This window comes from Aquila chrysaetos, chromosome 10, assembly GCF_900496995.4.
Source record: "Aquila chrysaetos chrysaetos chromosome 10, bAquChr1.4, whole genome shotgun sequence".
Classification (NCBI taxonomy): Eukaryota; Metazoa; Chordata; class Aves; order Accipitriformes; family Accipitridae; genus Aquila; species Aquila chrysaetos.
Genome location: NC_044013.1, coordinates 40,186,986 through 40,202,024, shown reverse-complemented (window position 1 = coordinate 40,202,024; position 15,039 = coordinate 40,186,986). Strand labels below are relative to the sequence as shown.

At 42.3% G+C, this 15,039-nt stretch overlaps 1 protein-coding gene and 1 long non-coding RNA gene across 2 annotated transcripts in view; both read right to left on the bottom strand.

Moving 5' to 3' along the window:
- MED13 (mediator complex subunit 13) overlaps positions 1-10,378 on the bottom strand; it is a 60,043-nt gene extending 49,665 nt beyond the window's left edge. Inside the window, exons 1-2 of the mRNA XM_030027187.2 lie at positions 8,808-10,378; positions 6,614-6,848 (exon numbers count right to left, since the gene is read on the bottom strand). Of these exons, the coding sequence (XP_029883047.1) occupies positions 6,614-6,848; positions 8,808-8,873 (301 nt within the window). The 5' untranslated portion in view covers positions 8,874-10,378. The remainder of the gene's footprint in view (positions 1-6,613; positions 6,849-8,807) is intronic.
- Positions 10,379-11,634: 1,256 nt separating this feature from the next.
- LOC115346753 overlaps positions 11,635-15,039 on the bottom strand; it is a 31,283-nt gene continuing 27,878 nt past the window's right edge. Inside the window, exon 3 of the long non-coding RNA XR_003925240.2 lies at positions 11,635-12,715. This is a non-coding gene — a long non-coding RNA (uncharacterized LOC115346753). The remainder of the gene's footprint in view (positions 12,716-15,039) is intronic.

The window sequence follows — 15,039 nt, the reverse complement described above, 5'->3', positions numbered from 1 at the left end:
TTTTGTCTTCTAATCTTTCTTAAACACAATAACTTCAAATGTTCAATGTGATGGTGATAACAAACCAAAATAAGTTGCTGACTCATTTTAAGAAGGTGTTAAGCCACAATTTCACTTCAGACAAGTGTTATCCACAAAAGTGCTCTGGCAACCTGAAGGTTACAAATATTTTATTTTTTATTAGTTCTCTTAGCTGTCCAAACCACTCAACTCCTCTGCGACACACTTTTATGTCAATCCATTAAACAAGTTACACACATATCATCCCACTATAATGAATTTAGTTCCCTCTCTCTTTATACCACATATTAAGCAGTGAGTTTTCCTTAAATGAAGCTAAAAAAATATCAGGAAATGAAGAATTAATGGAAACAATAGCCAGGAAAAAGCAATTTTCATACTACACACAGAACAAACTTTCTCAGTCACCACCTCCTTGATACTACCACCATCCAATTTTAATGAAACAGTTGTAGGAGGCTGTTTGCTTTCAGTACTTTCATGTTCTACTTTACATTCTTCATATAGTTCACCTGAAACAGTAAAGTTCATTTTTACTGATTATGCCCTTCTGTCTTTCTAGTGCTCTTGGACAAGCATACTGTGAGGCAGGAGTTTGGAAGCATGCTCAGAATACAAGAGCCTTGCAATTTATAGTGAATCCTGAAAAAGCAGTATCTTTAAACCTTTCCCTTTAATTCAAGTCAGATGTTTTAAACCCTATTTGTCACCCACAGATCTTTAGCCAAATTTATTAATCAATGATCGCTAACAAATAAACAGATCTTTGCTTAACGTATGTTTTTTCAACAATAAACGATCGCTTAACGTTGTTTTTTTGCAAGAAAACCAATTTTGAACTTCTTAATCTATATTGCAACAGATAAATATACAGTATTAAAAATGACATTTTCAAGAAGACTTTTAAAGAATGTGGATTTTCCCCCTTCCTCCTTTTAACATATAGCTGGTGACATCAGCAAAACACCAATAAGCATCAATTCTTGAAAAGGCTGAATATGTTTACCATACCATTAAAAATATCTTCCTAATGCTCAATGAACCTCTAAAATAAACTATGCAAAGAAACAAATTACAGTCAAGCCTCCACTTTGGACTACAATTTCCTCCCCCACACCCCCCAATTACTTCAATTACAGAGGAAAAAACCATTCCTTAGTATCGTGACTGAGACCTGTCTTTTAAAAATACTACTTACCTTCACAGGCTTCCTTTCTGTCATCATTTGACAGCATGCCAGTTATAGAAATAGACTGATGCAAAACTGATTTATACATTCAAAATTCCTATATAAGCTTCAGATTACAAGGGAAGTATAATAAGCAAAATAGTATGAAATTGCTGCTGTATACAATATTGTAATAATATGACAGAAAAATTTCAAGTAAAGTTTTCTATTTAAAAAACAGATTTTTATTTAATCTTAAAGTGTTGGAATTTAAAATTGCTCAAAGCAAGAATTACCCAGTTTACTGAAAAATAATATTGAGGGCCTATATCCCTTACAAAATAAGCAAGAAACAACAGATCTTGCATGAAAAAGGGACTGAATACAATTCAAAAATACCAATTTACGAATCCAAGTAAGACAACTTAAGTTTGTTTCTAGTAGAGTTGTATCTGTTGTCTACATTCACTGAAAAGACTCTAGATATATCCAAACTAGTTGGAAAATTTCATCAACTGAGAAGGAAGCTAAAACATAAGCTACTGTCCAAAATGCCATACTCAAAATGTTCAGCACCATTACAAGTTAGCTTTTATACTGCTAGCCCTTTACCAGCATCACATATATGGGCTTTATGCTTTCTCTACCCAGCAGAATATTTTTGTAAATATTAAAAGTATGACCTTTTTGTAAGTGTGTAGCTATGCCTGTTTAGAAGGATAATAAGGTAACAGCTTTCCTTCACTATTTTTTGGGCGTTAAGTTTGGCTGGTGTGGTCTGCACGGCCACAAGAAAAGAAAAGCTAAAAAACTTTCTAGCTAAATGTTCCAATATCCTCCTCCACGCTGTCTTTGAGTAATATCATATGCAGATACATTTTACTTATATTGTTAAATCTTACCCTTAGTGCCCATGGAGTCATTGCTCTTATTTATACAGGTACGTTATGCATGTGACATTGTACAACCAACCAACATAATATGATGCAAAATCCTCATTTACTGGGACAAAGTATCTTTTACCTTACTCCACAGATATTTCACATGCATATTGGTCAGGAGAAAAGAAAAAAGGAAAAAAGTTAAACTTCACCTTCAAGCTGGTACTTACACCAAGTCACAGAAGTTTTACAAAGACTGCTTCAGTAATTTTTGCATAATAATTATCAGTGGTTTTGCTTAAGCAGACACATCTCTAACATGGAGGACTAAAGAAATGCTAAGACATCAATGCACCACACAGTAAGGAACATTCGTAATGCCTTCTTATTACATACACAGAAACATACATATCCACCACAGACAAGTTACTTAAGCTCACCCTACTGACATTAAGGACAAAATTTTTAAGAAAGCATCCTTTTTTTTTTTTTTTTTTTTTGTAGGAGTTAAATGGTCTTAGGAATCAAATGTTATTAAAAAAATAAAATGCAAGCCACTAGCCGAACTATTTTCAAAGCTCACTTTGCCAGCTACTTTCAACTGGCAGGCTTTTTTGCAGAACCCTCAGTATGATAGCTGGCTCATGCTCTGGTTTCCATTGTATTAAAAGTAATGAGACGCTCAATGCTGACATCAGCACAAACCAACCAATTCACAGATTTGTTTGGAGACAAGGATTTGATCTATAATGCACATGTATCAAGAACTACACAACACACAGAAGTCTCTGCTGCCGTGACTGTTGCTGTTTTTACCATACAGTATCAACAGACAAGCAGCAGTATACAGATCTTTCTCCTTATTCTTTCAAACCCTCTTACAAGCCAAGCAAGGAGCTAAGACTAGCATTATTTTTATACATTTATCCCATGCAGAAGCATGAGGAATACTGCTCAGCAAACAAAAACTGATTAACTTGATATATGACAGGTAGAAGGAAAACTCTTTAATTTTTAAAATAAATTAACAAGATTTAATAGACACCAGGATGAAAAAGACGCATCTTATAGCTCACCATTTAAAAGATGCAATCTGAAGGTCAAAGCCATATAGAAGCATTCCCCTATCCATGCATTAATCAAATTGTAACCATTTCCTTGGGACTACGTCTTGTACATAATTCATACCCAACTGTTCTCAGGTTTGAAACCATCTACTGCCAATTTAAAAAAAAAAAAAAAATCCAAGTGTATAGGTAACCACTTTAAAATAAGAAAGAATCTATCTGATAAAATAACTGCTGATCAGACCAGTGAGAGACCATTGCCTTCCGAAATTTGAAGAGATGTCCTACTTTAAGGTTTGAGTTGCAGGAATTACTATAATCAAACCTCACTGTCACAACAAAAACATAACCTTTGAGGTTGTTGGAGGATAAAATAACATTTCACTAACTTCTGTCTGCCTCTAGCTATGTTGGGGTAGAAATAGACTTATGGTTTTTTTGGTATTACATACAGTAAGTAGCTTCCTAGGGAAGGAAAAAAAAAAAAAATTATAAGAGCGAAGTCAATATTACTGATCAATCAGCATCTCTGAACAAGTCTCCTTTTGACATGCCCCCAGGCAACAACAATCCCTGACCATCAACAAGACAGTTATCCAAGGCTTGATACAAGATTTCAGATATAGCCAGTAGCAGGCATTCAAACATATCTCCAGGGCAAAGAATGAACTTCTAGAATGTACAGGCTGAAGAGAGGGAGATATAGTTTATTTTTTTAATCTGATATGCATAGATGTACACCCACAAAACTGTACATATCCCTTTTGAAGTGATCTTGGGAAGGGGACGAAAGGATTCTTGAAGGCTGCCATACTTCAAATCCCTGAGGGTTGATAACCAAGATGTGTTCCAGACACTGAACATCCATTGTTCACTGAAACTACAAATCACCAAAAGAAGTCAAAAACTGTACAAAACACTGACCTCTCCTTAACAGGCACAGTTTCATACCAAAGGAAGCCAGAATCAAAAGTTATTAACATTGCTCTGGCATATTTCTAATTACAGCCCTTTCAAGGCCCACTTCCCCAAGAGAAGTCTGTCCGTAGGCAATAAAGGACAGGCTAGCAGCAACAGACTTCTCTTAGCCCCCCTCTTCCTCCCTCACCCCATTCTTCAGGACAATTCTTCACCTACTGAGTAGAAAAGTTCTAAATGAGGCAGCACCTTAACCTTCAGCAGCAAACAATTTCCAATCAATTTTGCAGGTAACAAGCCTCTGCTGGGAAGTAATTTATCTTTCCCATTGAAAATGTAACAAGCAATCATTGGGAGAACAGGGCAACGTGAATTACTAGGAGAAATTGTCCACCAATGAAAAAAATCCATTAGGTCTATGACAAAGGTCAGATAACATTGTTTGGGTTCAGCCATAATTCTTTCTTGTATGAGGTTCACATTAAGATTTTGTCTAATGGGAAAAAGTGCAGGTGCAGGCACTCCTCAGCCATCTCCTCCACGATCTAGCTGACTAATATCTTTATCAACTTCTGGTCAGAAGAGCCAAGCAGACTAACACACTCCAAGAAATTTTTTTGTCTCCTTTTAAATAAAAGACGACAAAAACATGCCTGCAAAAACCAAGATGTCAGATACATCATCTACACACAGACGTAGGTAACAGTCTCATGAGTGATAAGCTTTTATGTAGAAAAATATCTAACAGCAAGACATGTGGAATAGCTCCACTGAAGCGCAGACATCCACAGGTGACCTGAACAAAGAAAATACCCAAAACAATTGCAAAGACGTGGCTGGGAGACTCTAATCCTCTACTATCTCCCCCTTATGCCCTAAGAGAGGTTAAGAGTTGTTAAGTACCTAGGATGATACGTGCTTATCTACCTGCGCAAAAGTGTAATTCCGTAAAAGCATAAATACACACTGATCTAGAAGTTCAGCTACAAAACACCACTATTTTTAGAAGGTGCCTATATACTAAATCACTAGTAGATAGATTAAAGAGAGAATGTAAAGTTGCTCAAACAAATAATTTTGATGGCCAGGTAGTGCAGAAATGCACTCCCCAAATGGCTTAACTTTTATTTGATCTTCCACTCAAAAATAGTAACATTTGTCTCAATTTAATCCCACCAGCCAACAGCATACAAAATTTACATAGATACTTTCACACAAGTGTTGGTCTTTGTTCAGGGCAGGCCCAGGCCAAAACCAGCATTTAGTCTAAGTCTAAATTACATCGCAGTCATACAAAGGATGTTCCCTGCAGTTCAAGACGGAGGTTATTCATAGGGCAAAATAAGGAAGCCTTAAATGCAATAAAATATCAAGCAACGTACAGTATAAGTGCCATTTAAGATGCAAAGTTTCTAGTTCCAGGACAGACAGGAATACAAGCAACATCTCAATCTTTGAAGTCAATTATTCAAAGAAATAAACATAATTTCAGTGCATCAATTATTTTTCAGATCATATTATTTTTGTACAAAAATTCCACACATTCTTAAATTGTTTCAAGTCAACTTCCTCAGTGGCACTTCAAACTCATATTTGTTCTTCAGCTTATCCACAAACACAGACAGTATTAACAATTTCTGGTTACCAGGTCACCAAACCTTGGTCTCATTTTACACTTCAGTAATCTGAATACTGTACACTATTTGAAAGGAAATTGGAGTGATGTGACTTTTCCCCCCCCCGCCTAGAGTTAGTATAGTCTCACCACTAGACTTACACAGACGAGGTTTTTAAACCTAGCTTTGTCACCTTACCGAGAAGCAACTGGAAAGCCATCTACTTCAGGAACTGAGATCAACAAGTAAACGTTTTCAAAACAAGGTGCCAAATTTGAAGTACAACATTATTGAGAACTATAAATACTGTCAGTCTTTCAAAAGTCCAAGTTGGAAAGCAGGTGCAGGTTCAGAGCACTGAGGAAGGGGGAGAGAGAAATCCTAAAAATACAAGGTTTAGCGATTCTTACACAAAAACAGCAAGTTAGTTTCAGATGCCTTTTTTTGAGGGCTTCTCACAGATGATTCGACTTCCAATCAAAACAGCTCCATAACGGTTCAAGAGTTGCCCAGATCTCTACAATTCTTATTACATAATAAAATGGGCTTTACTATTTGAATTTGAAAGTTCTAATTGCCCAACAAAAGGGATCTTATCAAAACACATTTAAGACATCACTTCTGAATCACAGGCACAGCTTTAGGCGCAGCTTTCTTGTGAAGAAGCTGCCAAAATTCACAGGCTCGTTTTTTTTCAAAAGAAACAAGTGGGGAGCAAAAACTTGTTTCTTGAAAATCTAGCAGTCCAAGATGACCTAAACACAGACAGTAGCTGTTTGATCACTGCGCTGCCATAATAATTTGGTGTAGATTATAGCAATAACTTTATCTTATCTATAGACAACAGTCCATCTAGTACAGATTTTCTAAGGGCTGGCAGAAGACAACCCTGAGTAACAGCATCCTTTCACTGACCAAAAGAAGGTATTAATTTCCTCCTACCTGAGAGATCATGATGAATAAGGTCAGCAAAGTTGGGGTCATCACCCCACCAAAATATCCATAGCTCCCTGCGTCCAGGTCTCTGGTCTCGGCGCCAAACACTGAGTACATCCGCCTTCAGACAGCGACTGAAACTGCTCAAAATAGGGTCCTCTTCCGTGACCGGAAAGAGAATTGGGGCAGATGTTGGACCCTGCCATACATATCGCTTCCATTTAATCCCAGTTAGATCAGCCTAAGGGAAGGAAAAGAACAACTGTCAGACACTGGGGTAGGTACATCCCTAACAGAAACATCCTGCTATAACAAGATGATGGCACAGGAAGAGGCGGGTGGAAGGAAGAAAGGAAGAATTAATCCAACAAAATTTAACAGAAACCATACTTCTAAGTTTTGTGTACCTTAGAAGACAAACCGGAAATAATCAGGCACCCTGTTTTAAAATCTCCTTTAATAACGGCAGTAAAGCAAGAGCTGTTCATTTTCACTGCAGCTTTAAGATTACAGAGAGAAAAGTCAGATTTGATTTAAAATAAAAGTGAAAGATGAGTGAATAATGTAATTATTTCCAGGCTGCAACTGTCCAATCTACTAAACACTTGCCTTAGCAACAAAAAGAACGTCCTTTTTGCTTACTTATGCATACACTACCTTTTCAATCCAAGATTACTCTAAGGAAATAGGTAATATAGTAAATCTAACTCAAGCATACATTCTTCCAGTCATCTACTACTTTGGAAAATTTCACAAGTTTCTCCATTGTAAGAAATCCTCTATGTCTCACACAGGAAGCCTCTCAAGTACACTTATTTTACCAAGAGCTATCACACTTTTCACCTCTCACACCACATTTTAAGAATTTCGACCCTGGTTTTATCATTAAATTATATATCAGACTTGCGTCCACATTGATTATGATCCACTAAATCCCCTTCTAGGCAAAAATTTGTTTGACTTTATAAAGTAAAAGAGTTACTACTGTAGATAATGGGAAATAGACAATTCCTGGATTATCTACAATGCAATACCATACCAAGTTTTAGCACCAAGTTTTTTCACTTGAGCACAGTCACCTCAAGGCACGTAGGGGAGGCATTGCCCCTGGGTTCTCTTTTAAAAGGGAGAACAAGGTGGGCTGGCATTTGCTAGGAAGTCACTGTTTTTTTTTTTTTCTTCCCAAGATGACAACACACAAAAGATTACTGCAACATTTAAACCTAACATGGCAGCCTTCCTACGTTCAGGAGGAGAAGCAATTTAGACGAAAGGTAGGGAGTCTGCAACAGTTGATACTTTAGAAAGACTTCAAGATTTAAAAATGCACTGCTAATACGGAGCTGCAGGTCTGATGCAGGCTGCAGACATGTTCAGGCTGTCCAGACTCCCCTCCATCCAAAAATATTAGTACCCACAGCTCGGCACAGGTTTTTACTTATAACAACCTCTAGAAAAACAAATATCAGGCAGTCAGCTAAGATCAGCTCATTTGCATTAAAAAGCAGATGAAACAGCTCAGCACAGCCACCAAAAATTGCATCACTGTCCATTTAAATCAAATTTACTTTGGGAGCTACCAAAATCAATAATTTGTACGATTTCATACTTGGGTTAAAAAAAAGACTACAAAATGGTGCACAACAAAACATAAGATACCACCACTTCACAGGAGTGCATCATCAAAAGCAGACCTCCAGAATAAAAACAGGCAGCAAAAGAGATCACTTTAAACAGCAAGGAAGAAGGGAGGTTTCGGCTCAGATTTGTCTGGGATGTCACGAGTGGGGAGGAGAAAAGAGAAAGTTCCCCGAGATGTGGGGCTGAAAGAAGAAGGAGCAGCAGATCTTACCTCCTGCGAGAAACATCACGTTCAGAAGCAGAGATAGGAAGATACGGAGAAAGAAGGAAAAGTTGCAGGCAAGGAAAGCGAAGGAAAAGGCGAGTTGCAGGGAGGATACTATCCAGGAAGAAAGCGGAGGGAGGGGCAAGGCTAGACAGACAGCGATGGAGGGGGAACCAGAGGGGCATGGGAGAGTTGGCTGGCTCCAGGCAGGGCCTACTCTGAGGACTCATCCAACAGAAGCTATGCTAAAAATGGCTGCTTTGCTTCCACTACCCCTTCCTCCCCTCCCCCAAACCTCCTCTCTCTTTCACTCTATGTCTGTCGTGCGTGTGTGTGCCGGTGGCCGACACTTACCAGGCAGAAGAGGTTGGAATGGCAATCCTCCAGGCTGGCCCCGTTCGGCACGAAGCAGGAACTCATCCTCACAGCCACAACCCACACGCCATTATCCCACAGCCTCCGACAAGAAAGAAAGAGACAGACAGAGAGAGAGAGAGAGAGAGAGAGACAGACACCGAGAGGGAAAGGGGGGAGGGGGGGACTATGCACACGCACAAATAATAATACAATTAAATAAGGGATTTACATACAGACACACACGCACGCGAAATAGTGGCAGGATAAATAACCCAGGAGGAGAGTGGTATCGGAGAGGGGGGTAAAAAAATATATTAAAAAAATTAAAAAAAAAAAAAATTTTAAGAGAAACTCGGAACGTTTTCTCTTCTTCTGGATATCAAACGGGGGGGGTAAAGCCACCGTGGAAGGGGAGAACAGAAAGAGGGAGGTGGTAAGTAATCCAACGACGGGAGATTAAGATCAAAATCCTCCCTGTTCCTCTTGTCTTCTCATTCGCATAAGGAGGGGAGGGAGAGGAGGTAAGGTGAAGGGGTAATTGATCCAACAAGAGAATAAAAATGGGGTAATTAATCCAGGGGGGCTAGGGGTAAAAATCAGTTGACATCCCTCCTTCCTCTCTTCTCAGATGCCAAGCAAGAGAAGTAGGAAAAAATAAATAATCCAGTGGGGGGCAATTAATCCAGAAACCTCCCTCCTCTTCCTCCTGTTTCTTTAGTCATCAGATGAGAAAGGGGCAAATTGTGGAATGACTGGGAAGGATTGGCTGTGGGAGAGAGAAAAATCCAGGCTCGTCTCTTCGGAGTCCGAGGGCAACAGGGTGTGGGGGGGGGTCAGATTCTTCTCCCCTGCTCCAAAAATATTCCAAATAAATTAAAATTTAAAATCATAAAAACAAACTTCAGGGGCCAGAAGCAAGGCGAGTCTGAAGAATTCGTAAAGGCAGGACAAGAAAAATTTCCTGGGGTGTACCCCAAAAACACATCTGCGGGGGGCAGGGGAGGGGGGAAGGTATTCCTTGAGAGAGAAAGGCCGCAAAAGTCTCCTTAGCAGCCCAGCGAGGGATTAAATTCCCCTGCGGAAACCCCCCCTCCCCAAAACGAAATACTCTTCGCAGAGAGGGCGAAACCAAAATATCCTCCGTTGGCTAAAAATCCTTCCGTGGGGAAAGGAGGGAGGGGGGAGAGGGGTGGAAGGAGGAAATTGCGGGTGACCCTCGAAGTCTCTTCGGGGAAGGATGGAGGAGTCTCCCAGAGGCCGATCCCCAGTCCTTTCGGGGGAGGAGGAAGGGGTAAATCGCAGAGTCTCTTCAGGGAGGCTGGCCACCCCCAGCTGTCCTCCGGGGCCGAGGGAGCCCCACAAAGTCCACACAGCTGGGCGGGTCTCTCTTCAGGGGAGCCCGGACCCCGCCAAGTTACCGCCGAGAGCCGGAGGAAGGGGGGGGATCCGGGGCAGGGAGGGCCCCCTCCACCGCGCCAAACCCCGCAAGACCCCTTCGAGCTGGGGGGGGGGGGGGGGGGAAGGTGAAGCGGGGAGGGACCAGCCTCGCAGCTGGGCTGGTCCCTTAAAAAAAAAAAAAAAAAAAAAAAAAAGAAAAAAAAAACCCAAGGAAAAAAAAGGGGGAGGCGAGAAAAATATAAAATGATAGTCTTCAAACGGAGCGGTCTCTTCTGCGGGGGGAGGGGAGCGAGCCCCGAGACCCCCCCGGCGGGGCAGGGGCCCCCGCTCTCCTCAGGTGAGGGGTCTCCGGGAGGGCCGGCGAGCCGGCGGCTGCCGCGGGAAGGCTCCGCTCCGCGCCGCGCCGCCCCGCTGCGGCGTCCCCGCGGGGGGCAGTGGGCGGAGGGCCCCCTCCCCGAGGTCTCCTCGGGAGGGCGGGGAGGCGGCGGCCGAGCCCCGGCCTCTCCTCAGCCGGAAGGGCCGCGGGGGAAGGGGTCGGAGCCCCACAATTCCCGGCCCCGCCGCCGCCGCCGCTGCGCCGAGACAGAGGGACGCGGCGGCCGCTGCCGTTGCTGGCGGAGTCGTTGCCCCGAAACCCCCGCCGGCGGGTCTCCTCCTCGCTTCCCCTCAGCGGTGCCTCTGTCGGCGGCTGCCCGGCCGCGGCATCCTGGTCAGCCAGCTCCCCCTCAGCGAGTCTCCCCCATGTCGCGTCGCGGCCGGAGCGGGGAGGGGGAGGGAGGATTCTTCTCCCGTTTAATTCCGAGCCCCTTTTTCTTTAATGGCGGCCACAGGGACGAGAGTCGGGGCCCCCCTGCCGCGCTCTCATTGGCCGGCGCGCCGTCACGTGCGCCTGCACAGCGATGGCCGCCGTCGCTGCTGGGGGAAGGAGGCTGCAGCGGCGCGGCGCGGCCGCCAGGCGCGACCTGGGCGCCGGAGAGCCGCCCGCCTTCCCCGTTGGGAGGCCGCCATCTAGCGGCCGCGCCGGGCCGTGGCGCGGCGGGCTGCGCCGCAGGTTTGGGCGCAGCGGCTGCGGGGCCGCCTGTTCGAGTCCCGCCTCCCCCCGCTCCCCGCCAAGGCCCGCGGCCGCCGGGCCCCGGGGGGCTCGCTGCCCCCGCGGGGCTCGCTGCCCCCGCTAATGCCCCCGCGCCGGGGGCCGTCGTGGCTCCCATCCGCTCGTGGGCATCACCTCGGGGCTGTACAGGAGGCGTTTCTCACGCACCCACCGCTGCTGGGCAGCCTGGGGCCAAAGTCCGGGCACAGACTGTCCCACCAGCAAAGAAATCGCTCACCTGCGCTCAGTACCGTCTTGGCCCTTTGCACCGCGGAGCAAATTCCGCACTAAGGCTATCGGAGCCTTTTTAAAAAGATAGGCAAGTATTCGGAAAGCTTGCGTTAATATTTAATGCAAGCATTAATGCTTTCGCTAGTCGCACAGGCAGTGTATCTGCTGGAGCAGAACTGTACTCCAAAATCCAATTTTTTTCACGTACAGATACATATCGTGCAGTTTGTGAGGATGAAGTGGGTGGTTTCTCCATTACTATATGCACAGATTTGCAGGAGGACTTGGAGATTATTCAGAATTAAGATGCTACAGTGACAGTGAAAGCTATTTTTAAGAGATATTTGGAAAGTATATGCGTCCTGTTAATCCTCTCATATTACATATTCATTTTCTATGCAATGGTTTGCATGGAGAATGTAAAATTTTAAGTCACTATATACAGAATTTTTTTGACTGCAACGTTAAAGTGAAAATACAAACCAGTGTAAAGTGCCTAAAGTAAAAGAAAGACTTGAATCTCAGCTAACATGACATTCGCATTAAAATACGATACGTTCATGCAACAGCAGCACATTGCATCACAACTATGCAACATGATGATGTTTCAAAGGCCCTGCAAATTATTTCAGGACTCAGGAACAAGACGAGCAGCAACCTTCTGCAAATGTCTTGATAGAGTAGGAGGAAAGAAGGACACTCTATAAATAAATTTATGTGATAAGTTAAAAAAAAAAAGTGAGGCTAGATATTTTCACCAAGAGAAACTTTGAAGATTTACTCACACTAAGGCTATTTTTGTATGTCAGTGTAGGCAAGCAAGATTCTTCTTTTTATCTAAATAGAACCAGAGTATTTTTAACGCAGGAGATTCATTCCCTCACTGCTCATCAAAACACGGCAGCTGGGGACGGAGCCGGGATGCGGGGGGAGGGCGCGTGGAACCAAACCCCTTTCCAAGTGGAACAGATGGTTTTCTCCGTGGTGACTGCAGACGAGGACCGCGGCGCGAGGAGGATTCGCTCTGCGACGGCGCTCAGAACCCGCTCCTCCGCGCTGCCGTGGGTGCCGAGGGGCACGCGAAGGCCCTCCAAAGTTTCAGCACGCCGCTTTGGTCGTTAGAGCGATTATCTCACTGCGCAGAGAGATGTTATTAAGTCGCACCTCCCGAAGGAAAAATCCAATGCTTTGAAGGAAATAAAAGAAAGCAGCATTTGGCATTAGTACACAAGGACTGGCGTGGTTTTCCCTCTAAGAGGAAAAAGTATCCCTTGGTAAAACTGGGATTTGGTAGAGGGAACGGAAGTCCAGTACAATGACTCAGTGTGGGCTTGATGAACCGCAAATGTACTCTTGCATGTCCCCATTGATTTCAGGATGACACCAAATTTTCACTAGCTGGGAATCCATTTCTTTTGCCTGAAACAGCACAGCTCAACGTCTGGAAGAGAGGATTAATCTAGCGTCTAACACTGGTTTTGGCATTGATTCACTTCACAGTTTTGAGGAACCCAGCTTCTGTGTCTCAGTTTACTTATTTGTAAAATGCATTTTGAGATCTGGTTCATTAGTACTTGCATATTAGTCACAGTAAATACTTACATAGGACCCCAGCACAGTCATATGCAGAACACAATTTTTCCAGTAAACATAAATACAGGATAAAGAATTAAGAAAATATTGACAAAAGAGGAAAGAAAACTAACACAACTAGAAGGGTTTTTTAAGTCATTCCCTTCCTGCTTTGTATGTGAATTACAGAACCTACAAGCCACCAGCTTTCCCAATTACATGTACAGCACCAAATAACAGTAAGACACACAGGGTAACAGTAATACCCATGTTTGGCAAATTTTGGACTTAAGACATAGCTTGCCCTTTGCATACGGTACGTGCTATTTGGGAAATAAAGCCTCCTTAAAAAATGGGGAGGAGGCAGATTTAAAAAAAAAAAACAAACCACAAAACATTGTGGAAAAAATGCTATTGGAAACATGCTTTCTATTTCTTAGATAGGTTCTTATATAGTTTTCATCTCTGCAACTTCCAGAAGTGCATTAAGCTGCATAATTAGCATCTGTCACATGTAGCCTTTTCCTTCCCTCTTCCTCTCCCTAGAGGGAAACTGCATGAAGAAATTTTAATATAAATTTTAGTATATACACTGTGCAGTGCATTCATATTAGGAAAGATACAGTCAAGCAAGTTTCTGCTTGATCTTAGGTTCACCTTTGTGTAATATAAATTTACCAGTTAAAAAAAAAAATGCTACTGATCCAATTTAAAAATTAACTAGTCTTTTGGAAAGACAACGGTAGCGGGGGCGGGGGTGAGACAATCCCCGTTGCACCAGATCTAAACCAACGGAATTGTTAGGAACGGGGCAGTTAACGCTAGTCACTCGTCCTGGTGTTACATCCTTACACTCTCACATAGTCATACTGAAACATCTAGCCAAAAGTAGTAAGAAATGGATGATTTTCCCCTTTAGTCAAAAGTATTTATTTTGAAAGAAATAATTATATTTTGAAAAATATCAAAACAAAAAGTAGGACTTCGTATTGCTTTCTCATTCACATTAAAAGATACTCCACTGTTGAATATAAAAAGTCAATGGACTACAGCATCTCCTAGTGAATCTCTGTAGACAAACTTAAAAAGAGATGCTACCTTTTAGAAGTAAAGACTAAAAGAAAGAAATGCAGCTTAAGAACAATAGCAACATGAAAAAGAATGACATTAGCCTTTGATTTCCATTCAGACTATCTCCTAATTTTTCAAAGTATTTGTTTTCTACTTAATTAGTTCAAAGAAAATTGAGATTATAGGGTTGAACATGTTGCCAACAACCTGAGGTATGAAGTGCAGACTGAATGCTTAAACTTCAGCTACAGAGGTGGTAATTATTGTAATTGGTCCACGTGAAGCAAATATATCAAGCAGTATAAAGTTCAAACTCATGCCAGTCAGTCTCCAGTTGGCACCGACAGTTCTATCAGGAGGATACAGAGGTCTCAGCAGGACTTATTATTGGCAACTGTTCAACAGTTGTCTTCTCCAAATGGTTTCAAGGGGATTTGGGTGGGAAGAAAGATCATTTTTAACAAATTAAACTACCTAAAAATGGCTAGATGCCCAGAGCCACCTAGTCTGCATTAGTCACTACTACCAAACAATTTTTAAAAGAAGATTAAAAATATAATTTCTGTAAAGAAATGTTTATCCAGCTTTAACAATATGATCAGATCACGGCAAAGTTACCCAAATACATACTGTACACCATACTACAAGTATGTATACAGATATGTCCAGAATAAAACATATAGCAGAATATTTATACAGTGTGTGTTTTTTGGAAAACAACTAGCTCAAGTTACTGGAATCCAAGTATTCCTGTAAGGACATGTCATATAGTTTCAAGAAATGAGAAGACCACTTACTTTTTAATTAAAAATGACAATAGCAAAGCCCCCATAGGAGATAAGATTAGGGGGACTGTTTATTTCCCAT